The sequence below is a fragment of the Phallusia mammillata genome, chromosome 1 (genome assembly GCF_965637545.1).
Source record: "Phallusia mammillata chromosome 1, kaPhaMamm4.hap1.1, whole genome shotgun sequence".
In the NCBI taxonomy this organism is placed as follows: domain Eukaryota; kingdom Metazoa; phylum Chordata; class Ascidiacea; order Phlebobranchia; family Ascidiidae; genus Phallusia; species Phallusia mammillata.
This window is the reverse complement of record NC_137252.1, coordinates 21,440,624-21,467,692: the sequence shown is the minus strand read 5'-3', so window position 1 is coordinate 21,467,692 and position 27,069 is coordinate 21,440,624. Positions and strand designations below refer to the sequence as shown.

The window sequence follows — 27,069 nt, the reverse complement described above, 5'->3', positions numbered from 1 at the left end:
GTGAGTGATGCTCTGTGCTGTTGGGTGTGAAACGCTAGCGCCCGCCTCATTAATGCTCAATGCTTTTTAAAATCCGAGAAACATCACTCAATAGCCGGTTACGGCGCGTTAGAGCTGCCTACAATTTTCTCGTCGCTTATAGTTTCACACTTGGAATCCAATTTATCAACAAAATTTTTACAACAAAATTATTTACGCCTATCAAACTTGAATTTGTACCTTGTCTGTAACCATAATTTAGATTTGGCAACTGGTGGGTAAAATGGAAACTTAAAGCCAAGGCAAATTCAAGAAACAGATAAAAAACACGTAAGGGCAGTGGGTTGTTAAAATAACATGGGTCTTTCGGTGCTAAAGGTCCAACTTCAGCAATTAAAAAGTCCGAATTGTGACGCGGCCCGACAGTTAGTCCAGCCTATTAGATTATTTGTATCGATATTTTGATTGACATTTTTAAAATTTGCAATACGATATGTCGATAATGGTTATTGTTTGCAAAGATAAGAACACACCTGGCCACTGAAAATCTTTGCCGCAGTGATAGAGCAGGTAAATTTGTCGTTTGTCGTCTGTTCGACACGACATAGCAGTACGACATCGTGTCAACGTCGATATTTCTATTAATACGCGCCCCGTGGGTCTGAACAGACACGACGAGTTACACGAATACTTGATCTGAAACATCGGAAGATCTTAGCTCGTGTTTGACAGAAGGCAAATGTTGTTTGGTGTTGAGCCCATGTCGAATCAGATACATGTTATCGTCATGAATTCCTCACCAAGTTCATCAACCGGAGTTACATACTGCTGACTTGCACGCGTTCTAGCCAATGACGTTAGTTTTCACATAAACCAGTTTCGGTTTTGACTTTTATTAGGTCTATAACATACAAGATTCCTCCAAATAAAAGTTAAAAATATTTTAGTGGTATTTTGAAAATTTTGCTAATTAATTAAAAATATTACGTAATAGGTTACAAATGATTGTTAAGTAGAACATTACCTACAAGTTTCAAATCAGAATTTTCTTTGAAAAGGGGTGTTATTGGTAGTACTCAACTTAACAGAATGCCTTACTTCGGGTCGTGATAAGGTCAAAGTCTCGCATTCTTTTTGTCTTGATGAAAACTAAGCTTGTTACAAAATCGGTATAACGTTGTTTACGAGTTTTTTTAACGGTATTAAAAACAGAGGTCATTTGACAAATCCTGTCCGACATTGACTAATTACTTTATTGTTATCCCGTTTATCTTGACATAATAATCTCGAACGAACATTTATGTGCTCTAAATACTTGCATTGTTTTAATCCCAAATGTCAAAGTGGGTTCATTTCCTGTCAAATCGCCTTTGCGTGAAATGGCTTGTTAATTGACATTCACACATGCAGAAGTTAATTACCCATAAACAATTAAACTGATGTTGTCCGTTGGGATTTTGTGCGTAAACACATAATTGAATCTCTTCCAAAAAGAACCTTTCCAAAAAGATGTGTGGGTTGCCATACGCAGGCAAGGCAAGGTAGTGACATGCTACAAAATTTACTTCCATACAAGCAACGAACATGGCTGGGAGTTTTTTCCAGAATCCTAAACTTTGGTCGAAGCCCACATTTTAAATGTAAATATGTAATTCCATGTTTCTGTGCTATGGTAACATACTTTGGTTGTCACCACTATCAACGTCATAAGCTGATTTGAGAAGGGGCGTCCAAGAAGTCACGACATGAACATATGCCTGCGTTCGACCGCAGACAGAGTAATACTATTACAAGAGTCCCTTGACAAGACCACTCGCAGCACTCCTCTGCTCGTAAGTAGGTGTTAATTGAATATTGGAACTGCATTGGGACGCGTTTAGGGGCCTTTGCGCCAATTTTTTCAAACCGAATTTAGTGTCAAGAACTACTTACATTATAAATTCTCGACGTTTTGTGTGAGTCCACCTTTTTTTAGTTTCAAATACCAGTCGCCATTGACCATTACTTCAGCTTTTCATTTTACTATCGCCACCATTCATTATAGTAATTTTTTTGTAAACAAAAATATTTTTTATTTAAACTTCAGGGCTTTATTAAAGTATAACTTTAATCAGTTTATCAGTTGCAAAACAATTGCACATAAAAGCAACATTGCAACAAAAAAACTTGTCGAAAGGGCGTTGCGCTATTCCTATTTACAAACCAACTACACGTCGTAACTAAACACCAGAAAACGTCGTTTTTAGTCGTGTCATAGGTATAGGCTGTTATGTAAGTGGAAAAAAGCTTGATGACCGTTTGCAAGATCAATGATCACAAATAAATTGCACAAATACCTCGGAGAATTAAATGTGTATCATCTGTAAATCATTTAATCGACCAACCCCAAAGATTTCCTATTACAATTTCGGTCGACAAACGGGGTTGGGGACAATCGACAAGCAGCGTTCAGCAGAGCGTTGCGATTGTAATTTGATCGCGATTCGCGAATGACTTTAATCTGTGACCAGACACAATCATCATCGCAATTGCAAAAACAATCACGTCCAACTGACAAAGCGCCGATCGGCGCATATTGTCTGAATGCCCACACGATACGGTTCAAAAGGTCGCGACAGGATATTACTCGGTATCGTAGCTCGCCGATAACCAGTCAATGAATTGTAATTAAGTTGCAATGCACGCGAGTCGTGAGGCGTAAAACCAGCAGGGTACGGATATCCGCCATAAATTCCAAATTATAGCACTGCGAGCAAACAAGCGCAAAAACTATGTCACCGGATGAGCATACCTCGGTGAGTTTTTGCGTTGTGTTAACCCTGTGTTTGCATGGGGAGCATTCCTATGTCCGTCACCATCAAGTATTAAAATCTCTTGACAGGTTTTGGTGCTGGACAGGAATATTTAAAGGGCGTAGACATGTTTCATGAGTATTTTACCAGGATACAAGCACGCCTGTGAGATAATCCTTGATAAAAGCGATGGCCATTAATATTTCAAGTCTTTCTGTATTTTATCGCCCTATCTTAGTGTCGAGTGATGTTCACTTACGGCCTGGCCAATGCAACAATAATTCGGCGTATAGTTCATGGCTTCGTATCGCGATGTTTATCGGCTCTTGAAAACATATACACACGCTACGGTTTCCCATCTGTCGCATCCGCACGACGCTAATAAAGGGAACACGAAGTTGCGATGAGCGCCCGGGCAAATCTTGTCAAAATAAACGAATGGACAAGCGGAACCGGGTTAACGCAAATCGCACGTAACTGATTCGCTGCTTTGTGACGCAACGAAGGAAGCGGGCAAAGACGCGACCACGGATTATTTTGTAACGTCCGCAACACAAGATGGAACAAACGATAATCATATGACGGTGTTTGATCGTAGAACGATATCACTACTCTGAGGGGAAGATCATGTGGTGACATAAATAGCCGTTCATAGCTCTGCAGATGAGCCTTTCTTGCAGCTATAAACAGCGGCCAACATTATGAAGGCAATTTAAAACCCCCGAAAATGTATTTAGCCTAAAGTGCTCTGTGCTTGCGTGTGTTGCATAGAGGAAAGAGTCAACCCAAGCACAATCAAAACACACAAACACGTCATGTATCGTAATCCCAGCGTGGATTTGATATTCGACAAAACACAAAACTTTGTTACAATAACAGGTCTACACGTCAGCGCGGTGACCTCATGAGCGTTACGACTTTAATAGGATTCTTTCATTTTATTTATTTAGGGACATCAAAATTGGGATCAAATGCCAGAACAGAGGTTTGGTCCTTCATTGCAGCTTCAATACAAACTTTTAGCGTATATGCCTACTTCACATTCGGACCATTTGCAGAAAAGCTGAAACATCTTTCAGTGTACCATTCGTTGTACGTTATACAACAGTTTGTACATTATTAGAAAAAAAAAAAATAGAAAAAAATAGCTGTCAAATATCTGCAGAAGAACTGTGGTAATTGCCCATGCATCGTCGAATAGGTTTTGTCTTGGCGTGGTGAGAGTTTTTAACGACTGGCCATCATTACTGTATTTTGTTGAACACATGTCGTTCGGTCAAGTACATAAAAATCCTGTGAAGTTGTCAAACCAAACGGGACCACTTATTTGATTTGTTGATCCTGCCTCTCAGTTACCGCTTGTTACTTGGTTTACTGCTTGTAATCAAGTCGTTATCGCCAGGCAGTAAAAACATCTGTAGCGGACGTTCCACTTCTTGCACTACCTTCAGTGAGTAACTGCGCTGCAAGAATGTTAACAAGCCTTATATTTAACTGTTGAAAGTTTGTTGTTGAAGAACCTATTTTGATTGTTAACCCCACTAGGTGTCGCACAAAATCATGTTCAATTTAATTAAACTGGTACGTTGGTATAACATCTGTTTTCACTCCTTACACTTGTCAAAACATCATAAAGTGCAGAAGAAGATGTAGGCACAACGCTGTGGTTTAAATTTGTTATTAGCACGGACTCCCAAACCAGAACAAATGTCTCACAGTAAATCCGCCCAGAAACACAAGGTAAACCGTAGCTCTGGCAAAGAGTCCACATTTCAGGGATTCTCTTAAAGAAGCTACCTTGCAGGCGCGCAGACATCAATGACGGCAATTTAGTATCGCATGGGAACGTTGCCGCCATAAAACTGTCACCTAACTGCTGAAAACGATCGGCTAATTGGACATTTGAATTGTTCAAGTTATGACGTTTTTTATCGCTTTGACTTGTGATTAGTTGTGTTACAGGGAATGAACGCTGTCGGCACTCGGTGGCTCATAAACTGTTTATTACCCGTGTAAGCAAAGGCGGCAATTGTTTGAACAATAAATGTCAAGACAACGCCCGCTTTGAAAAAAGGTGACAAACATCAACGCATTGAAAACATCAAAGTATTGAGGTGTGCATTACAATATTTTGCCCTAAAAGAACCTGCTTTATATTTCATACTTAAACTGCAATTTTACTCAAACGTATTGTCACGATTATAAAAAAAATTTTGAAATTGGTCGGGTGAACAAGTTAAAACGTATTGTTTGTACTAATTGTGACTAACTTTGTTTTTGTACCTATCGGAAAAGGACAGAATGTTGCTCTGGGCATAATTCGGTGGTAACCCCGGAACGAATCAGTTCGAAAGGGCGATGAAACAGAGCGAAACTAATTTTGTTTAGAGGCGTCCAGTTGCTTCGCACTAACGTGTTATAATTTGAGTTGGTTAAGGAGATTTTCTGTAAAATGTCACTCAGCGTTAACAAAGCCCATACATAGGCATAATATAAACCACTGTTGTTACGTTTATGATGTGAAAACAGTGCCATTCTTTTGGTTTCAAATTGAATTTACATTCAACAGATGAGCCAAATTAAGTTGTACTGACTAACCAAACACTTGTCTGAGCACCTGTCTTCCGCTCCGTACACGTAAATATTTATGGTACAAAGAGTGACTCACGAGTTACAAAACCGCAATCTCGTTGAGGTAAAGAAACGCTCTTCACTTGGCAAGAAAACAGGCGGCAAAATGTTCCTCAGTGGACGTTTGTTAATCTGTCAAAAAAGAACCAATTGTGTAGGAATTATTTTACACAGCTTTGTTGTTTGGTGCAGTATATTTGTGTGTAGATATAAATATTTCACAAGTAAAACAAATTTAAATTTAGATCCTGCATGTCTGGTTTGGCGACTGCATCCTAATTGAATCCAAATATCAGTATATTACCTGACTCACGGCTAAAATCCCATTATAATTCCACAGATGTTCGCTCTGTTTATGGACTATACTTTATGCATTCTAGCCTTGGCGCCTTTGGATTAGGTTACTCGGTACAGTTGTCATTGACATGACGTAACACGCAGTCGACGAAGGTCAACCCGGGGGCAATCGACATATTGTGGACGTCACATCGGGATCTTTCAAGCAGCACCTATCGGGGTTAATCCTGTTTAATCTGCGCCTTTTCCTTTGCTTGTTTACGCGATTTGACCGGTTTATAACGCAATTTCACGCCACTAATAAATTTCTCTCGCTCTGCGCCCAGCGTATCCGCTAGTGTGTATGGCGTATGGTCGAGGCTGGATTATACAAACCAGTCGCGCAGCACAATCCACTCATGTGTGGTAATTGCAACATGAAATACGTTTCAACACATTTAGAGTGTTGGACTTGGTGTTGCTCCTTTCTGCACCAACTACAACATGTGTAATCCTTCTTCGGCAACAAATACATGTTGATAAGGTGGCGCATTTGGGCAATGTTTGTATACACATCAAGGGTTTATATATTGCTGTAAATGTGCCACTAAATTTTTACGTTGTGTGTAATTTAGGCTTATCGAAGAAAATCAAGTGTTGCTGTGTTATCAGAACTTTCTTATTTTTTTAGACAAAACTTTTTAGAAAAACAATCAATAAACCCCGAAAAATGTAAATAGAAAAACGTACAATTTTATTAGGTTTCCAAAGAATATTCAGACAATGCAATGTCATATTCCTATTTAAAAATATTTGTCCAAAAATGCTACAGGAGAGGTGAATATCGCAAACGTAATTGACACGAACGTTGTGTCGTGTTCCTGCAAACATTTCACAAACTTCAGCTGACGTGTCGTCTTGTGGCGGAACAAATTTACATCAATTTCCACATAGAACAACAATGCAATGCGTTCAACCGCGAGCAAAAACTCCAGGTGTCGCCCTAATTTAATTCGAATCTTATAAATCACTGCCTTCAAAAACCAGCTATTGTCAACTGGCAATGAGTTTTGCCATAAATCCCTAAATTTTCACTCTACAGCCATCTTCTCCCCAGACATTCAAACTCTAACACGTTTTTCAGTCTCCAGCTCACTGTACTGCTCATTGAGGACTTAGTTTGTACGTTGATGCCTACGAGTAATTCAATATTCGTAACACACGAACTGTTATTATCTATTACGAGTCAATCCCGGTGAGCGAGCTGTTTCTCAATGCTCACAAACCGAATCACAATTTCTGCTTTGAATTATCTTGTAAATACAACGTAATTGTCATGTTGCTTCGTGAGAATAGTTCAGCATCCATTTACGAGGATTGCTATTAAGCCCACTTGATTTTCTGTTTCCAGTTATTGTATTCATGTTAACCAAAGTGTAAAAAAATATGAAAAGTTACAAAATATGTTTGAAAAGAATACACATAAATACGTAAAGCATGGCAGTTTTTGGTTTTGTAAAATGCCCTTTAATCAAATTAAAGTATTTTTCATAGTTACGTGACTTTTTTTCCTAAAATCAAGTTTTGTTTTTTTGTGTGAGCTTTCCACCATTTACACTACCGGTAGTATATATATCTAACTATCTTAAGTACGTCTGGGAAGCGAGATGTGTGCATGAAGGTGATGCGTGAATAGAACTGTTGTGAAAAAGGCAACTTCAAAGGCGAAACCAATGAGAGAAGTCCCAAGACAGCAAGCATCTAACAAACAGATACCGGCTATGTGGAACATACATTATTAATCAACAAATCGCCGTTAAAATTCCCTACTTGAAAATATCATACAGCATTAAAGTGACAGCCACACTGCTCTTCTCTGTAAGTAATGCGCGCAAGTCTGGAAACCTCGCCACGAGGCCTCTGACACATTTGTTGTATTAGTGCTAGAAATCAATAACAATTAGATTTTAAACTAGTTTATCAGAATTGATATTATTGATTATTATTAAAAGAACGCTGATTGACCATTGGCTTCAGGTTACTTCCAAAAGACGGGCAAAGAACCAGTTTCAACATGTTTAGACCATAATATCGAAACACGACCACAACATTTCAAAATGGCGTCGTGATGAAAGAAATTTATTAACAATTGTTCATTAAAACATTGTAGCTTTTTAAATTTATAAACACAAGTCAGGTTTCCTCCAATGAAACTTGTCCTGTTAAATGATATCTTACAGATTTCAATAACCGAGATTTTTTTGAATTTTTTTCACAATAGCAATTTTAGTTCACAATAGCAACTAAACCTGTCCATAATCTTTCCGCACTCCCGAGTTGTTTGACAAGCGCTTGCCACTAACAACAGCGCCGGTCACCGGATGTACTGTTTACACTTCTTTTATCATCTACCCTCATCGCACTGCGAAAATCCTTCGCCACATAATTAAATGTTAACAAGTCGTTCCTTTACGGCTAGGCAATCTTTTTACAGGCCATAAAACATTGAAAACAATGTTTATCTTTTGTTTCGAAACACTTAGAAAAAGAAAGCAGATATTAGTTGGAATATTTCATATTTATTTTGCCTTTCATGATGCGCTAAATAACCAAAAACGACAGTAAACGTGAACTTTGACACAACCATTCATAGCGAACAATAATATATCTAATTTCGACTCGAGTCAATTTCGCAGTTGCAAAATAAGACACAGGCAAAGTATACATGCACACACAAGAAAGAATGGATAATACTTGGAAACTGAAAATGTGCTTTTCAAACATGGAGTTTGAGCGCAGCTTGGGCAGCACAACATGTAAGTACCTCGTTATGTGTTGTAAACCAATGTTGACGTCTGGTTTATGTCCAATAACAACCTGCCTTAGTTGACATTTCTTAGTCGAAAATCCTGGTGTGGGAGGCTTTCGTCAATGTTGCCACGAATGTAGATTAGCTGTAGCAGCTTTTCACGAAACTAGAAAATTGTTAAGCGGCCTCCGACCCTTACAGACGCTCTCAGTCAGAAACAGTCATGTTTCCACGATGCATATTTCCAGCAGTAAGGTAATATCACAGCATGATTTGCGCTGATGGGTTTCATTGACAAATTTTCCGAAGTTGGTTTTAATCTGTAAAACACAAAATTTGTCAATTAAAAAGTCTGCTAATTCAAGAACTATCATATAATTAGGCATATGTGATAAAGTTTCACTTACCGGTTTTGCCATTCGGATGATGGTCTTGTGTGTCAGATGAGTGTAACGAATCATTGTCATCGGGTACACAATCTAAAAATGAATACCATATTTTAGTGAAGAACACAAAGGGAAAAAAACGTGGTTGCCCGTTTGAAACTATATCACGTTAACTTTTCACTCGATTACGTTTTGCCTGTTATAAGTGACTTAAATATTTAACCACCTTTCGAGTCTTTACGCTGGTTGAGGTTGAAAACTTGTTGGCGCATCAGGTTCGTGTGGTTATGAAACGACGATACATCCATAAAACCTGTAGGAATTCGCACACCCTCGTTCACAAGATGCTGGTGATCCAACATGTGGTTGCCTTGAGAATGGGTGGAACTTAAAGTTATGGCTAACTGGTGCAACTGCTGGGGCGTCATAGGAACATTGTTAGATAGAGATGTCGGTGTTTTTCCCGAAAGTCCGGTTATTCGTTGATGCAAAACATCATCCATCCAACTTCTTACAGCCCCTGTATCATTTTGAAAGTTTATTTCAGTTCTTCTTGCTGATCCTGGGGGGGAATTTGTTTCAGATTTTTTCGGATTGTCGTCACTTGTTGCAACATCAGCCAGGGACCAAATTTTTGGTTTGGTAGGAGGTGAAGATGAACCAGTTGACGAGGCAGTCGTACTTGAAGGGGTTTGTGGAGATTTAGAAGCTGTTTGGGATAATGGTGATGGACTTTCGCTTCCCGATACATGTCCGTCAGATTGACCAATGCGCATAGGGTTGCCAGGAAGATGTTGTAACGCTTGCTGGTAATGATGCATTTGCGCCTGTTCGTTGAGAGCGGCCATTACGTGCGGCGGCAAAGTATGGCCCCTTGAGGCAGCTATAAGAGAAGCAGCAGCGGCCGGGTTGAATTGAGCAGGCAAGTTATGTCCGGGGTGAAAAATGCGATGTGGCGGTTGCGAGGTCGGTAGGTGACATGACACGCTTCCTTTGAAGGGCATTCCAGTGCGAAGAGTAGAATGGACAGAAGGTGAAAGACTGCTGGGAATTGCTGATGGGGAGCTACGTGGGTTTGCATATGGGTGAATTGCATGGCGAGCAAAATGTGAAGATAGCTGTCTTGCTCGGTGTTCTTCGTTGAGTCGGGTAAATCCTAAAAGTAAACGATTTTAATTTCGAAAACTATTGCATAAACCAATCTTGTACGTGAGGTGAGTCAATGGTTCATTGCGAGTTCATCGTGTAAGGGTTATTGACACGTGATGGCATACAACGCTCACCGCTTGTCAGTAAATCGTCATGACGGCGCATGCATGTATTAACTAATTACAAGGCTAAATCGTTCACACTTTTTGTGACCGGGCCGTGACCCTGCAGTGTGAATTACTTGCCTTTTGCTGCCAACTTTTAATATAGCGTACTCGAATACCGCTAAACAACATCTGTTAAACCGCCGCCATTTTTAATAAACAAGGTACCTGAGTTCGGCGATTCTTTTCCGTTGTTGTTCGCTTCGGACTGGGCAGTATCGTTGTTTTCGCTTGGTTTATCGACGTGGTGTGAATTTTCCGGTTGATCGGAATATACCGCGCTCTCATCCGACAAACTTTCGCCACCGCTGCTGTGTCCGTTTGGCCGCACAACTTCACGACGTATATGGGCGCCGGGCGGAACCATGGGGTTGTTTGTTGGTTGAGAACAAATATCGCTGTCGTTTCCGATGGGCGTTGAAGACCGACTGTTGTTGTTAGGGATACTGTGGTTGCCATCATCCATATCTTCATCATCGTCATCTTCACCGCATCTGTTGCGTGGTGACCAGGTCATCTTGTTCTCCTTTTTTAGTCGACGACGAGCGTTTGCAAACCAGGTTGACACCTAATGTAAAAATGTATATGAACGTACAAAAATAATGCAATCACAAAAAAATCCCAAAAAATCTTTAAAAAATTCCCAAATCTGCATTAAATTGTTGGTTGCACGAACCTGAGTAAGCGTCATTTTAGTGATAATGGCGAGCATAATTTTTTCTCCTTTTGTTGGGTACGGATTCTTTCGATGTTCGTTCAGCCAAGCCTTTAATGTTGAAGTTGTTTCTCTGGTGGCATTTTTTCGGCGTGCACCATCGGTCAAGCCCATTGGACCGTACCTAAAAAGACAACAAAATCAGCTTTGCAAAACAAAACTACTTGACGAAACAAAAGCAGAAACGTCCATCACCAATGTTAATAATACAAAACATATACCCACCCGTATCCGTAGTGCGCAGCCACCGCGGGATCGTAGTAGGCGGCGGCTTGAGACAGTCCTGCCCGCCAAGCTTCGGAATTATCGCCGGGGCCCTAGAAAGTAAAAACGTCAAAAATTGCAAATATAAAGCAAGGCCATTGTTGTTTATATTTTAGGCCATATGTTTTGCACATACACCAATGAGCAAGTTGATGGGATTGTATGCCAATGACATAAATACAGTAGCCTACATACACAACCATCAACAAAAGTTATTCAGGTTTAACATTAGTTCAACATAATAATAACAATATTACGCCTGATGAACTTCCGTGTAACAATCTGGCTCCGTAACCAAAGACGTAAAATATGAATAGATATGACATGCGCCGGCCATTTTGTAAACATAAGTATTTTTTCGACGGCTAATATTGTTTGTTTGTTACAAAGATCGTGAAAAGTATGTTTTTGACAGTAACTTACCATGTGTGAGTAAAATGCCGATGGGTCTGTCGCAGCAGCTACTGCAGCAGCCGCGGCGGGTCCGTACGGAAGATAGCCCTGAAAAGGCGGTGACTGATACGGGGTTCCGTACATCGCAAGCCCGGGAAGTCGAGCGGCTACGAGTCGAGCGTCCATTGACTATCAGAATTGATCACTTTAAATGACGTTGATTGGAATTCGTTGAAATTTCTAAAAATATAATTTATTTGAAAAGCGTGATGTAACCGTTAATGCATGTAATTCTAAAATTAACATTTTTTAACATTTATTGTATCATACTTTCGTAACTTGGTAAAATTTTTATCAACTGTACTTACTGCAAGTAAAATTCAACAGACTTTTTCTTGTCATCAATATCAAAAACTTGTTTGATGTAATCCTATGGCTAAACGTAACACCACACTAATACGAATGTTTTTCCTATATCTGTGTAAACATACAACCAGTTAGTATGATTTTCTAGCAGAATATCCGCAGCTGCTTTGCATGTCCATCTTCGAAATCAGTTTTCACAACTAAATAGGATGAAGCGGAAAGAGAGATCATTTTTTTCGCGTTTGTTTTCACGCGAGTTCGACATTTTTTCAACTGGCGCAAATCCCGGTAGACCGCTTCTCGCCTTTCTCGTCGAGTCAGTGTTACGAATTTGTCGCTCTGTCTTACTCTTCTCTCCGTCTGTCCTCGGCAACTTTTTTCTCGCCAACGGTGCTCAATGTCGCCTCCTGGCGTCGTTGTAAACTAATATTTTAGACTTAAGGAATGAGGCTGTCAGACAATTATGCGAACAAGTAAAAAAAGCGTTGTTGTTTATAGATCATGAAATATTTCTTAATAACCTTGTGATTTTGCTGGGACAACCAATTACTTTTTCTAAAAGTTTTGCTGTAACTTCAGTTTACCGCGCTAACAACCAAGAATACTGGTTAGAGTATTTAAAACTATCAACATTTGCCGAGATAATACTGTTTAAAATATACAATGCTTCTTTGTTAGCATATGCCTGTTTAATTGGCCAATGCGAAACTGCCAATTACTGAACGAATTTCAACTTATATGTTTGAAATGGTATTTTTTTGCCAATTGCGTTTTGTCAGCTCAGCGGCAGACTAACGGATTATCGCAAGCCGGGTATGTAGACACGAAGGCCGATAACATAAAACAAGGGCGGCAGCAGGGGATCACAAACACCTTTTACATTTACTCCATTGACAAAGAGAATGTTTGCAGACCAACTGTCCCGCTGCGCCCTGTCTGTTCCCCGATTTTTAGTACAGGAAGGGATTAACTCAGTTGTGTTTAAAAATATTTATCACATTGACTTGACGCCTGGCACGATATTTCTTGCTTTGATGAAGTAATAACTAAAACATTTAACCGCTTATAGTCTTACCAAACATAAACTATTTAAAAGTTCGAAAACATAATTTCGTAACGGTGGTTATGTTGACTTAGCAACAGGTGCTGCTCTGACACTTGTTTGCACTTGTTCTCACATTCAAATTATCAGCCTTTGTTACAAGACAATAGAACTTTACCTGCAGAGCTACCTACAAATTAAACGTTAGTGTCCAGTGACCAAAATGTTAGCCTTTATTATATTTTTTAGTTCTCTGTGCTTTAAACGTTGCAAGACCATGACAACTTCAATAGGCTGCAGTTGTAAATATTTCATCGCCTGATATTCTTATCACATTTCTTAGAGGACTGTTGGCTGATAAATATATCGACTGTGTTCGCAAGTTGAACCCTGCTAATTAAGTGCAAAAGTATTTTCAAAGTGTCACTTCCATGTGTTTGTTGTTAATGGAGCGCGTGTCCAAAGGGTCGTAGTTTGACATCGGACTCGTTGACAGCACTTACAGCATTTTTCACTTACACAGGAAGCGGAATTCACAGGAGTATTGTAAGTGACGCGACCTGTTTTGTTTGTAGAAATGTTGTTGTGCCACTGGTAGAAGCCTGAAAAACAATGCTGTTTGACATCAGGTCAGGCCCAACAACTGGCTATTGAGCTAGAAAAATTTATTTGACACAAAGTGTAAAGTCAGGCCCGAATCAATCCCGTTTTTTTGATAAAAACTAAGCCCGAATCCGGCCCGAAAAGCCCGGCCCAAACTCTGCTGTAACCAACATTTTGATTATCCGTTTAACAAAGTAAAGACATATCAGATACATAAATTACATGCATGGAAATAAAATACTGTTATGTATACTTTGAAAACAGTAATCTTTCGTCTACCGTGTTGTTACAAACGTTCAAACGTTTAAATTCAAGCAAATAAACTAATTACATATGCCCAGACAGTTTCGCGGGAACAACAAAAAACCTACAGTTAGTCTTTGGTATTTTCAAGAAAAGTTTGTCAACGAAACATGCCTGAACCATTGTTGTTTACAAGGTAACAAATCTTGACTACAACAGCTGCAAACAATTCAAATCAAACAAGGCTCAAAAACTGTTTTCAGCTTTCGTCTGTAGCAATTGAGTTTCCACAAACAGAATAAAACAATGGAATAGAAACTTGTCGCGCTGCGTACAGACAAAAGGGATTCGCTCTGAAATTAATGGGACGGTGTTATCATCTAATTGCCGCCATGCTCGCTGTTCTTTGTTTCCTACGAGAGGCAGATAATAACACTGGGGGAATCAAACTGTTACAGTTGCATCGTTTGTTCGTTATAAGACAATGCACACCGTAACGGATAATCGTCAATTCTCCTAGATAATCTGAGACCAGTTCTTTGTCCAAATTCTTGTCAGGGGCCTGTTTGCATGCGTGATATTCTGCGCGTTTTACAACGCCACACTGATATAGGGCATACAACTTCCCGCTAACAAACCAAATCACCGCTTTAAACGATTTCGTCAGAAAACAAAGTACTGCACAGTTTATACCTCACCTTGCTTTCGTACGATGCCTATGACAAATATCTGTTGACTAGTCATTGCAAGTCATGCAGCTCAACAGAAGATGTCCTCCACTGCTTGTAGCCAGTCTTACATTTCCGACACTGGTGACAAGATTCTAGCTGTCAAGTTTGAACTTTTGTTCAACCCGTCCTTTAGAAATAATGCTTATTCCAGGTTTTGTAATGCTTATTCCATGTTTAATATTAAAATTTATTGGGCATTTTTTTGATTGCATTTATAAAATATATTTTTTTAACAACCGCTCAATATCGCATTGGGAGTTTTCGCATGCTCTAAAAGTGTATTTATTTTACATAAAGTAGGAATACATTTTCCTGCGTAAGTTGCCGACTTTCAGTCACTGAACAGTTATGATTGCCTACGGATCTCCTATTATGATATAGTTGACAAGGCTTCTTCCTCGCCTTTGGCTCGAATACAGATAGGAACATGCCGAGATAAATTATTAAACAGAGGAGGTGTGCATTTTCCCTCAGCAATATTTAGGGAAAGAAACAGTGATCGCAGCCATTAAACTGCGCGTTAAGCGTCTGTTGATGGCAGATAGACATCATCACTATGGGATCTTGGTGCCGGTACCAAAAATACCAGCTTCATGCTGTAAAGTCTGCCCTAATGTAATGAAATATTTAGGTTCGGCAAATGTTGCTGACGCAGTAGCCGAACCTGAAACAAGTTTGCAAGTAAGGTTATGTGTAACCAAACCCTCTTTCATGCTATCTTAATGTTGTATGCGTTCAAAAATAGAGATATAAGCAACATTCATTTCTACATCGTCATACCAGTTAAAAAACGTTAGTGTAATATCATGGAAATTGAATCACAGAAAAGTAATTAAAATGTAAAAAGAAAGTAACAATAACTTTTAATTTCAGACGAGCATAATAGTTGTCATTGCTTTTGTTTCTTTCGTACATGGATGTTATCAGTCATGTAGCTGACTTGGTTTGTGTTCTTTACACACATGTTAAAACCCGGGTGAGTGTTTCAATATTGACCGACATAGGTTTGCGGCGACCCTACGCACAAAATGGGAAGAAATTTACCCACAACGACCAGCTATAGTTTAAGTCATTGGCAAGACAAGTGGTTGGCCCATCAAACATAGCAAGCCCTGCTGTGGAGCCCTGGCACGCAACGAACTTTGAGCTGCCTGTTTTCGACCGGTAAATAAATTTCGGGATGCCACTCGACAATTTGCCCACGTCGCACCAAAGGAACAAATACAAACATGAGTGACTGTTCCCCTCTGAACTTATTTACTCGCCTATTACGCGTGTCAGTACTGTACAACGACCATAAATTGTAGTGGATTCTTATCTGTCCGCGAGTTTACAAATCGTATCCTCTGCCAAAACCTTTGACATTTTGTCACATCAATTTTTAAAGGTGTGAGTCGATTATATCGTGTTGCAAGCAAATTCAGTACCATGTGAAAATGGAAACGATGGGATTTATTTATAAATTATTAATTGCAAAATTGTGAAGACCGTGTAGTCGGTATAGATGCGTAAAACAGATTTACAGATAAACCTTGCAAGATTCTTTACCGTGACGAAGATTACGTCCTGAAGAATAAACAATTGCGCAATCTTGATTGGGATTTCAGGTCAGTAATTGACAGGGGGCCTAAAACTAAGGGTCGATTGTTTTCGTTGGCTAGCAACCTTGTTGTTTAATTGCCGTTGTGCTCGTGTGCTTCGTGAGTGATACGATAGAACACTTGATATTATCTTCGGATACAAGAATCTGCAAATAAAGGTTAACTCGGGAGTGGCGACAAATCACGTCTAGTAAATATGAACGTGATTACGGCAATCTTATGGTCGACGGTCCTTATAACACAATCTTAAGAAAGTGGAATTCTTTATTATTTTGGATATTGTATTTTTGGACTTCAAAATACAGGGTACATATGTTGTTGTTGTTTTTGGTTTAATAAAACGGCGTTTGAAGGACTATCACCTAGTAGCCTAATTCGATTTAAAACAAATAACATGTAGTAGCAATACAACAATTCGCCAGGAATTTCTTTCTGTGAAGCAAAACTGTGAGAACAACAAACTTATCCCAAGCCAATACCATGTTAACAGGAGATGATCAAACCCAGCACGTGTCCAAAGTTTAATCGGATCTTGCGCAACGGAAAACTTGCGAAAGTTTGATGTGACACCGTGTTCAAACGTCACTTGTTAGAGCACTAGCTTTATCAAAAACAAACACTTGTACAACTCGAGTGCTGCTCGAACGAGCCCTATATGTCACTAAGAGTATTTGCCTGTCATTTCGCTCCCTCTGCTCTAAAGCTAGCCACCACGACGCTTACAGCAACGATAAAGAACCGGTAAATTACGTTTGCTTGTCTTGTTTAGTCAGGTATGGCCTTCGCAGTACGGTGGGTGTGTAAAACTAAAGTGTTTACTCCTGAAAATATCTCAAACATTTTCTTGCTTTCGTTATCCTATAAACTTGGTACATATGATCCTTGCCTTTTTGGAAAATGACTAATGCTACGTTAAAAAATTGTGTCATTTGCAGACAACGGTTTGCGATTAACTTTTCTGTAGAAGTTTGATCAATACTCTTTCAAAGTGTGCAGAAATCGTTTCAATTCAAAGTTCAGTCTGAAGTGACTTATTTACGAAACGCGGTAACAAGCCACGATGTGCAAAGTTTAACCAGTTTTTTTTCTGTTTGCGCCACTTTTATTGCATATTTTGGGCCGACTATTTGGGAAGATTTTATAATTAACAGCAGTGCTGGATTAACCATTAGGCAAAGTAGGCACGTCCCTACAGGTCAGTCAAAAATCCAGGTCACTTTAAAATCAGTAGAATGATTTGGCAACACTGACAATTCTAATTTTTTAGTTGACAACCCTGATTTTCGGGTATAAAATGTGCCTACAGGCCAGCAGACCCTTAATCCGGCACTGATTAACAGCGCCCTAATAGAATTAGCTCGACTTGTGCAGGCAACGCATTATTGCTATCTGGCGCCGACAGTGATTGGTGAGTTATGACAATTTGTTCCACAAGCTGCGCATTTCAGCGATGGCGGTTGTTCACTGAATGGCCAGGCCGCCCGATCCATATGTCGACATGCACTCTGTAGTTCTGTATGTGAGTAAAGGAATTCGAAAACTGTATGTATGTCGTACGCACCAAATCAAACCATGACAGAATAAGCTAAAATAGCGCTGCAGCGCAATTGTTTTTGACCGAAGTTTTTTTTATGAGAAACCGAGCTTCGAGTGCTGGAACGCTTGCAGCCCAAAAAACAAAAAGCTTGCAGTTTTATCCATTAGAATTTCGTGCAAACCATTAACAAACCGTTTATCATTAAAATTGTGCGAGAGCGCGTTATGTTTCGTGATGATTTCGTATAGTTGCTATATACTTTTAAGGTTCAGGGCAAATGCCGAGCAACTGTTTCCTGCAATCGCGAAAGTGAATTTACACGTAAACGAAATTCTACCGCACATTATATAACCCGAGGTTTGTTAGGCTGTAGTATCGATTTTTGGCATTAATCACGGCCTCCGTGGTGTCACAGCTACATCGACGCTTTTCATCCCAACACGAATGATTTAAAAGCTTAGCAGCAGACATGGGCGTCCGCAGGAAAAAATACAGGGGAGGGCAATACTATCGTCACATCGCCGTTCGATTAACGGTATTTCAGAACAAAAATCATCTGACAGTGCTACTTATTCTTGCCAATCCCAATGTAGCAAAGTAGTGCAATAAACAGAATATTTACTATCACTGAAGTATCTGGTAGGTTGGCAAATACTTTTTTAACGGAAGTAGGATTTACATACACGAACTTTATCAGATGTAACAACTAACAACAGACACAGTGAAGATCTCACATAATGGCTTTTTGACATAATCCATCAATGACGCAATAATATGCTTGTTACCGATCTATTGTTAATTAATAATGTTCGATTCATTTAATCTGTTGTAAAACCTCATCCTGTTCTGTTACAGTTACAGCTTGTATTGTGTGCGTTTAACGGGGTGGAGACCCACGACGTCTTCAGTTTACGTTCCAGTAAAAGTTTTTGTATAACACTGTGTGAATGTTTATTGTATTTTGTTTTAAGATGCGGATTTTCCGACCGTTTGCGTTTTTCTTTTTTCCAGGGGCGGGCACGCGCCCCCTCTTGCCCCCCGCTGCGGACGTCCATGGCAGCAGATGTCCACATAATATTTTAAAGATGTTGAACATTTATGTCAGGTTAGTTTCAATATCGGTTGACCCGATTAGGACATGATTACGAATATAAAAGGTAAAAAAACATGTATGTTTAGATTCAAGTAAAGTAAAACCCATGGACGGTAAAATCCTTGGTAAAACAGAATCAGTCGGTTCAATAAAGACCATCATGGTCCTGCCTCGAGTACGGTAAAACTCCATCGGCACTCACCGCTGTTGTTATCTCCCTGCAAGCGCGTACCTGTTCTACCTTTTGCGTCTTATCTTTATTTTTTCTCGCTCGATCCGGTGCCCAGAGTTGCGCTTGTTTTGTTCTGTTTTGGTTTGAGGTTGGTGCAGTTAGCTTTGGCAATTAGTAACAGCATCCCCTGTGTTTCTTTGTTATACTGTTTTACCGCTTTGAGTTTATTTTAGCGTGTTTGTTTTAGCACTCATTTTTATATCGATTTGTATTTCGATTACAGGAACTGATGATGCCACATAGGCGAAATATATATTCCTTTATTGAACCGACTGATTCTGTTTTACCAAGGATTTTATCGTCCATTGGTTTTACTTTACTCTAGTTAAAAAGGCAAACAGTGATCGTCAGGTTAAGCCATGCTGTTGATGGTTTTGATCTATTACTAAAGTTGTCATTTTGTTTAGATTCAAAATCCGTTTTCAAAAAAAATGATTAATTTGTGCTGTAAGAATACAAAAAGTTTGCCCCAAAATTATATGCCTCCCGCCTACACAGTAAAAACTACGTAATATTCTTTGTTGGGGGCCATCTCACAATCAACAATATACAACAGTGCAACAACATACCTGAAGTGTAGAAACAAAAGCTGCAATAAACTCAGTGGGTACAACACAAATTTGACAAAAATAAATAAACAACAAATGTCATAAACACCAAATTCTCTGTCAATTGTCAACAAGGGTACACTGCATGGATTTAAATGAACAGTGATTTACATGCATAGGAACATTAAATATCGTGTATGTTTTATGTTATACAAACAGTTTTAAACTGCTATGGAACTTACATGCACAATTTATTTTAATATGCATCATACAGTCAAAATTTAGTTTAATAAACAAATTCTAGGTTTAAACATTCTTACTAAAAACAATAAAAATATGATTACAGAACTCCTTACACATCAGACAACATAAAACGTGAAATGTTTAGAACAAAGTAAAACAATTTAAATGTAAAAAACAAAGGCAAAATGCTGGAAAAATGTTCAAAACATTTTATGGTTCATATACGACTGACTACGAACAAAAAAACAGATAAATACATAATTTCACTTTTGTAACTGTCCAGACCATCATAAATAAATCCCACATGCAAGATAAAACAACTTTCAAAAATGTAATAGCTTCACCACACTAAAATGCACTACTCGAGTGTTGTAAAAACATTTCAGTCTCCAGTGGGTCTTCCTCCCTATCTTTTTTTTGTCTACTCTGTGTGAAACTTTTGCTAAGCAGATGCACAAAATACCAAGTCATTGCAACCACAACTTGACCGACTGTAATCATCACAATAAGAATTGATGCCAGGTCAGCCTGGGGTTGGGGAAAAGATAATTCAATGACAGCAACACCAAGAACTGTATTTTTAAGACCACTTTCCAGTGCCACAGCTTTGGTTAAAGGCCAATCCAGGCATACAAGTTTGCACAAGACAGTAGCTATGAACAAGCCACTAAATGGAACCAGAATGGCCAATATGTACCCAACTTTTGGGCCGTACATCACATATTTGGATGTTACAACCACTACTACCAGTCCAGCAAATATTAAAAACAGACTCAAAGGTTTTATCACAGTGATCAGTTTCTTGGCAAGGTTTGGTTTTTTCCTTCTGAGAATCATTCCCAACGTTATGGGGGTAGCAATGGCTAGAAGCATTAACAATATTTTTATGTATGGTATAACAATGTTGTTTGGTATATGTGCGAAGTAACTGTAAGTGCCAATAACAGCGGGCATTGCCACCATGGCAACTAATGTGGACACAAGACTAGCTGTTATAGCAACAGTAATATCACCTTCCACTAAAAAACTAAAAACATAACCACCCCCGCCACCCGGACAAACAGCAGATACCAGCAAGGCCAAGGCAAGTATTTGATCAAGTTGCAAAAAAGTTCCCAACCCTACTGCAGTCAAAGGTAAAAATATAAACTGTGTCAGCAAACAAAGTGAAAGTTCCACTGGGTGGGTAACAATCCTTTTTAGCATGTCAACTTCTATTTTGGCGCCAAAAGCACATTTGTTAAAAAGTATTAAAGGTCCAAGGACAAAAACTGCCAGTTCATCAAACAAAGTAACTTTTCTTAAAACATGCACTGAAAGTTCACCAGTATTTAAAACTGTATGGCCAACTTCATCACTTGATTGTGAGATGCGAATAGAAGTTATTCCCAAATGCCCTGCTTTGACAAACATTTTAACAGTACCATTTTTGCAGCTCATATGAGTCTCTATTACAGAACTGTTTTCCATCCATATTCCCCCAATCGCCAAATCATGTGTTTCAAATAACACAAAATGATGTGACAGGTTGTTTTTTCCCAATGGTTTTGAACAATTATATGTAAACGGCGAAATATCATCTTCATATACTTCCATCAGCCAGTTGCTTTCCAGGGGATAACTTATGTTGGAATTTTCATTTAGGCTGCTTATGTTTGTCTCACATTTTACAGTTCCGGATGAAAATATAGTAGCCCAGAAACACATTATCTTGAAAAAATAAGTATCCATGATATAAAATATTCAACCTAAAAAATAAATGTAGGTAAACACCAAACCACAACGTTTAATGGACAATTTCATTAAATATATTATATTTAACTACAAAACAACACGTAAACAATACATAATATAAATTAAAGTGATTACAAAACATGTGTCTGTTAATCAAAATCTCTTTTTTTGGCAGTATTAATTCAATATTATGACCAATTTGTATCTTTGTGTGTCATACACTAGACACTACCTATTCAATTTCAACTAACGAAGAATCTATGTGACTTGTCTTACACCTACCTCCCATGACTGCACTGAACGCAACTGGGGTTGTGACTTTTTCGTGACACTTGTCACTGTTAGTGACAGGCGTCAATGACAGGGCTGGGGTGTCACTAAATCAGTGACAGGGCGCCATTAAATCAGTGACAGGGCAAAATCGGTGACAGGGCGTTCTTGCGATAGTATGAACACAAGCGAATTTATTAGGTCTTTGCTTGTAAGGGTTTTCTTTAAAAATTGCAAGCAACAAAGGTTTTAAATCTAAATTTCGTGCAAAAATGTACCTCATGACTTTTTGGGAAAATCTTTAAATTCTGCAAGCAGCAAAGGTAAGTGTGTTTTTGAACTTTCATTGCCTGCCAGGCAGTCTGATGAGCTCTAACATGGCGAAAAAGTTCAATCAATTTGTTTTAAGTAGTTTTTTATTATTATGTAAACATGTCTAACCTCTGTTTTGTGCCACATTGTCATATCTGAATATTTAACAATATGTAATGTTATGTGCAAAAAGAGGAGATTATCTGAGTTTCCAAACAAAAAAACGTTTTGTACACATGAAGACCAACACGTTTAAAGCTGTTCAAAAAAATAGTGCATCTAGAATTTCCTAGCTTCAGGACAATGTTACGAGTGGTAATGTCTTTTTACCCATTTAAACTGATTCTGCCATATTTACACAAAAAATTGTTGATGTTTTTTGTTTTATTTTTTTGGCAGACAGCCACAAACATTTAACGATTGGAAACCCAAGATTTAAAGATAACCAAGATTAACACAAGTATTTGGTTGTTGTTATTGGTGTTTGAGGTGTTGTATTTAATTGCACCTTTGAATTGTGTGCACATATTTGTAATTGTCAATGTCTACTTGGAGATTTAACTTTATACATTATATAACCAGAGATTTTAAAAAATACTGTGTTTCGACAAAATAAAGAAAAAAACAACTGCAAATGAATCACCATGTTTCGAGTTTGTTAAAAGGGGTTAAATGGCTAAAAAAACAAAATTAAGTTTAATATGGTTCATTATTTTAAAGTTATTTTGTGGCCAACTTAGCCAATTATATTCGCTCTGTGCGATAAATTTCTAAGTGTGTTTAAATTGGTATGGATGTTTTATGTGTTTGTTAGGTTAGGAATTCCATAGGTTCTGTAATTTAAATAGCTTGTTACCTGGTAAACAATCAAATTCATTGAGTTCGCAAATTTCATTTGGAAACATGGGCAGGAAGAGTCCAGAAGCTTTGATGAAAGCTGACCAGAAGCAGAAACGCTCTACTGATCTTTCACATGTATGTGTTCGAGCAATCAATAATTGTAGTTCTGTAGTGAATAATGTATTATTGATTCAATAATTCTTGTGTATAACAGTATTTTACTTTAAAATCTCTTATTTGTTGAAATATTTTCAAGTCCGAGTCAGAAAATGCTCTTTTTGTTCATTCTACAAAAACGTTTTTATTACACACAGTGATTTGTTACCAAATGTGTTATTTCAGGATGGTGTATCAGCAAGCAAGTCAATATCTTACAAGATGCACGTGTTTTAGACTCTCCACAGAGTATGAGGTGTGTTGAAGGTTTAAATGGTTCAGTAAATTTAAAGTCCATTTTTCAATGGTTTTACTAGCTCTGCTGTAAAATATTGTCATGTGATGAGTTTTATCAAAATCCTAAATTTAACTATAAGCATGCACTAATGGGTTGTGCAAATTTTGTTTTAGTTAAGCATTTGCAATTGCAAGCACATACTGCGCATGACTATTGGTGAACGTCATTCAGTTGTCAACCCACAAAGATGGCTCTGCAACACTTGCCTTACAACTGAGTCTGTTTGGACATGTCTAAGCTACCCTAATGTTGCTTGTGGAAGGTAGGAACCATGGTCAAAACACAAAACAAAATGTTCTACAGTCTATAAAAATGAATAAATAATGTGTGGACTGTTTTGGATGACCATTTGAGTATTTATAAAATGGTATATAACCTACAGATATATCCATGAACATGCATTAAACCAGTGGTTCTTAACCTTTTTGGTGTGGTTTCCCATTAAAGTAAATCACCAAGTTCGAATTTCCCCCTCTGTTATTTTTATAATAATGTTTTGTGCCCAACATTAACAAAAAATTATTCTTTAATCAAAAAAATTTTGTGAAGTGATTTTGTCGGGACCTTAAAGGTATACTGCAATCTTATTTATATGTCATGTGCTTGCAATAGTCATTTATCGCATCACAATCAACAGACCAAATGCATTTATTCGCGAACAATAACAAAGTCATTGATACTTTTAGTAATGTCTGTGACGTAACAAACGATTGTTGGATTTTTATGCGCCTTGCAAAACTAGGTGAAGTTAATCTTACATGTTGTTGCGGAAAATATTGTATTAAATTAACTTTCAACGGTTAATTTAATAAAAAAAGCCCAAGTTTGGTGACTTCTAACTCACATAATTTCCCTCTAAAAACATTAAATTTCCCACTAGTGGGAAATTTCCCACCGGTTAAGAACCACTGCATTAAACCATTATTTGGAATCTGGTCATCCATTAGTGATTGATGTCAATGAACTCTATGTATATTGCTATGCTTGTGAAGAATATGTTCTCAATGACAACAAATCGGGGAACATCAAGGTGCTACGTGAAACTTTACAGGTAGGCAAATTTGCGTTATTATCTTTTTTAAATTGTAGTTGTGTCAGTCCAAACAATTCTGTGGCATGGTTTCTTGGTCGGAAATTGCCTGGAAAATAATTTATGTTGTATCATGTGACAAAAAGTATTAGCTCATAAATTCTGTTTGTAAAATTTCAATAATATTAAGTTAAACAATTTAGGCTGCTTTTGTGCAGTAGGTAAAATTTGAACAGTTTATGTATTGTGTGCCATAGTAAATATTAAAACTTCAATCAGAAATACTTAACATTTCTCCAGGCAATTAGATACCAAAACTTTACTGGCACAACTCGTAGTGGACACACACTGAGGACAGCCACAATAAGTGCAGATGAAGATGTTCAAATGAGGAGAAGATTACAGCAGCAACAACTTGATAGAGATGATAGACTTTTCACTGCCATTTGGCATTCAAGGTACTTTTTCACACCGTAAAAGTGCACAAAATTGTGTTACTCCAAAAATTCGATGCCCAAATTTGCCAATTTTCATAAGATTACATAATTTTAATTTTTTTTGTCTTTACTATGTAGGTTTGTTCGACAAAGAAAAACCTTCAGAAACTGGCAGAACTATGTTCGTAACAAGGACCAACACTGTCAGAGTGATGACGAACAACCATGTGCTACAGTCTCACTACAGTGAAACACAGAACTACAAGAAGACTTCATTGGAAAACTCGATGACCACCTTGAAACCTTGTCAGAATTAAAGATCTGCAACAAGTTAATGCTGATTTTCCATTAAACACAGAAAGGAAGGGGATTGATACAAGGTTAATAAGGGAAATTACACTTGATCCTGTTTAAGGTGTTTTACCAGCATTATCTGTTGTGTGGCAGTGCAAGGTCTGATTATGTGGAAAAAATCAATACTGGTGTCTTATTTCAGTAAAACACCATCTCCAGACTGTTCTGTATTTACTCTATCCAAATTGAATACCACATTTCATTTTTTAGGTGCTCGGTCATTTGCAAAAGTTCCGCCGATGTTTACTTGGCGTTCGTGACATCGAAATGGATGAAACCACTGGGTGCTACGAAGATCGACAAGTTTTGCCATCAAGCAAGTTATGAGTCGCTGGAAGAAGGTCCACCATAGAAATAAGAGCCATGGCATTTTAGCAGGCTAGTCTTTTGCCAGAAACAATCTATTCGAGCAACTGCTTGTGTACAGAAAATACTTACATCTCATGACAACTCAGGTTTACTTGTAGTAGGGATTTGACTTGAGGACTCTAGTCTAAATCAATGACATTTCTTAGAAATAAGGAAAATAAACTTTTTAAAGACCTTGCCTTTCAAAATAAGGTCAAGTCTTCGAAATAAGAATAGGATGGCGACCCTGAGTATAAGATATACAATATAATTAAGGCAAGTTTAAATCGTTTTGTGTAAACAAGGCACTAAACTTTACCAGTTTTAGTTCAATTCCACACAGACTATTAAGATTTTACTTATAGCCTCACTCGGGTTGGTAGTGTACCTCACACTGTGCTTCATGGACAAAGAGCCTCATGGCGATATCCCTGACATATAACTTCTCAATATGGCTGTAGACTAGCCTGCTAAAATGCCATGGCTCTTATAAAGGCAAAGCTTTGTTTCATTTGGTATGAAAATGTATTGGTAAGACCATTAAATATTTTCTAGTCTTGGCAATGTCCTGTTTGCTTATAAATTGTGATGTTATGGATGTGTGTATTGGTTTATTCTATTTGTTGTTTTCTTAACTGAAGTCTGTCCATGCCAGATGGTAGATATGGTCATGTAAATGTGCCATAACAGCTCCAGTATTTAACCCACTGGCAGCCCAAGTTATAAACCTTTCTTATAATCCGACACACTCCGGGCTGGTTGCTTTGGCAGTTTTGACAGCCTGAAACAATGGGTGGTACTAAATACTGCATGTTACCGTATGTTATTCTGCTTAAAATACTGCATGGTATGTGAAATGCGAGAATACAAGCCCCAACAAGGGAAAATTAGACCAGATTATAGCATTGTTTTAATTACAAACCTTCACCCAACCAGAATAGCTCTAACCGTTAGCGCTTTCAAAAGTTCGCAAAACTATATTTTCGTAAAGGCATATTCAAGTCCTTTACAACTTCCTGCCATGTTATAACATGCGGTATACCATGCGGTCACATGCGGTATTTAGTACCACCGGAAACAATCGCCTATCAGCGTTACAATTTAAAAGTGTTGATTGGGTGATTGTGGTTTGATTTTTTATTATTTTGCACGTAGCATCCCCCCTAAGATGGGTATTTTTTTTTGAATTTTAAGTGTCAATTGCATTGTTACAGGAGAGTATTAATCTATATACTGAAAGCTAGAGAATATTGTGTGCTTGCTTAGCTTTTTAAGTTCTTTATCACACCTTGTCTTCACTTTAAGCATTCATAAATTCGTTGTTTTTTGTTCAGTAATAAAAGCTGTCTGAAATAGTTTGTCATGCTTTAGAATTACTGTAAAAGTTTTTGTACCAACACCAATATTTTTGGAAAACTCAAAACAAAAGCTAGTTAAAACAAACAAAAGAGTCATTTAACACAGTAAGTCACTGCTGTAGTCCGGGGACCCCT

General features: G+C 38.2%; 3 protein-coding genes across 6 annotated transcripts; 1 reads left to right on the top strand and 2 right to left on the bottom strand.

The window, feature by feature from the left end:
* Nucleotides 1–8,241: 8,241 nt before the first annotated feature.
* Nucleotides 8,242–12,263, bottom strand: LOC145235560 (uncharacterized). Its single transcript, XM_080099593.1, has 8 exons — nt 11,927–12,263; nt 11,589–11,798; nt 11,127–11,218; nt 10,863–11,025; nt 10,355–10,754; nt 9,100–10,029; nt 8,895–8,966; nt 8,242–8,807 (listed from the first exon to the last, which is right to left on the bottom strand). Exons 2-8 carry the CDS (start codon nt 11,742–11,744, stop codon nt 8,803–8,805), a joined length of 1,818 nt encoding a protein of 605 aa, XP_079955719.1. The 5' UTR covers nt 11,745–11,798; nt 11,927–12,263; the 3' UTR covers nt 8,242–8,802.
* Nucleotides 12,264–19,510: 7,247 nt separating this feature from the next.
* On the bottom strand, nt 19,511–21,564 carry LOC145209507 (sodium/bile acid cotransporter 5-like). Its single transcript, XM_080079804.1, has one exon. The coding sequence runs from the start codon at nt 21,526–21,528 to the stop codon at nt 20,146–20,148; it is 1,383 nt and encodes a 460-aa protein (XP_079935930.1). The 5' UTR covers nt 21,529–21,564; the 3' UTR covers nt 19,511–20,145.
* Nucleotides 21,565–21,951: 387 nt separating this feature from the next.
* On the top strand, nt 21,952–26,932 carry LOC145209508 (ubiquitin carboxyl-terminal hydrolase 44-B-like). 4 transcript variants are annotated; one of them, XM_080079805.1, is made up of 9 exons: nt 21,952–22,124; nt 22,513–22,573; nt 22,928–23,088; nt 23,296–23,365; nt 23,521–23,669; nt 24,400–24,458; nt 24,738–24,895; nt 25,013–25,254; nt 25,439–26,932. In XM_080079805.1, exons 5-8 carry the CDS (start codon nt 23,654–23,656, stop codon nt 25,122–25,124), a joined length of 345 nt encoding a protein of 114 aa, XP_079935931.1. In that variant the 5' UTR covers nt 21,952–22,124; nt 22,513–22,573; nt 22,928–23,088; nt 23,296–23,365; nt 23,521–23,653; the 3' UTR covers nt 25,125–25,254; nt 25,439–26,932. The 4 variants fall into 4 exon arrangements, with proteins under 4 accessions (XP_079935931.1, XP_079935934.1, XP_079935933.1 ...); XM_080079807.1 differs by lacking the exon at nt 21,952–22,124 and adding an exon at nt 22,225–22,428; XM_080079808.1 differs by lacking the exon at nt 22,928–23,088.
* The last annotated feature ends 137 nt before the right edge of the window (nt 26,933–27,069 follow it).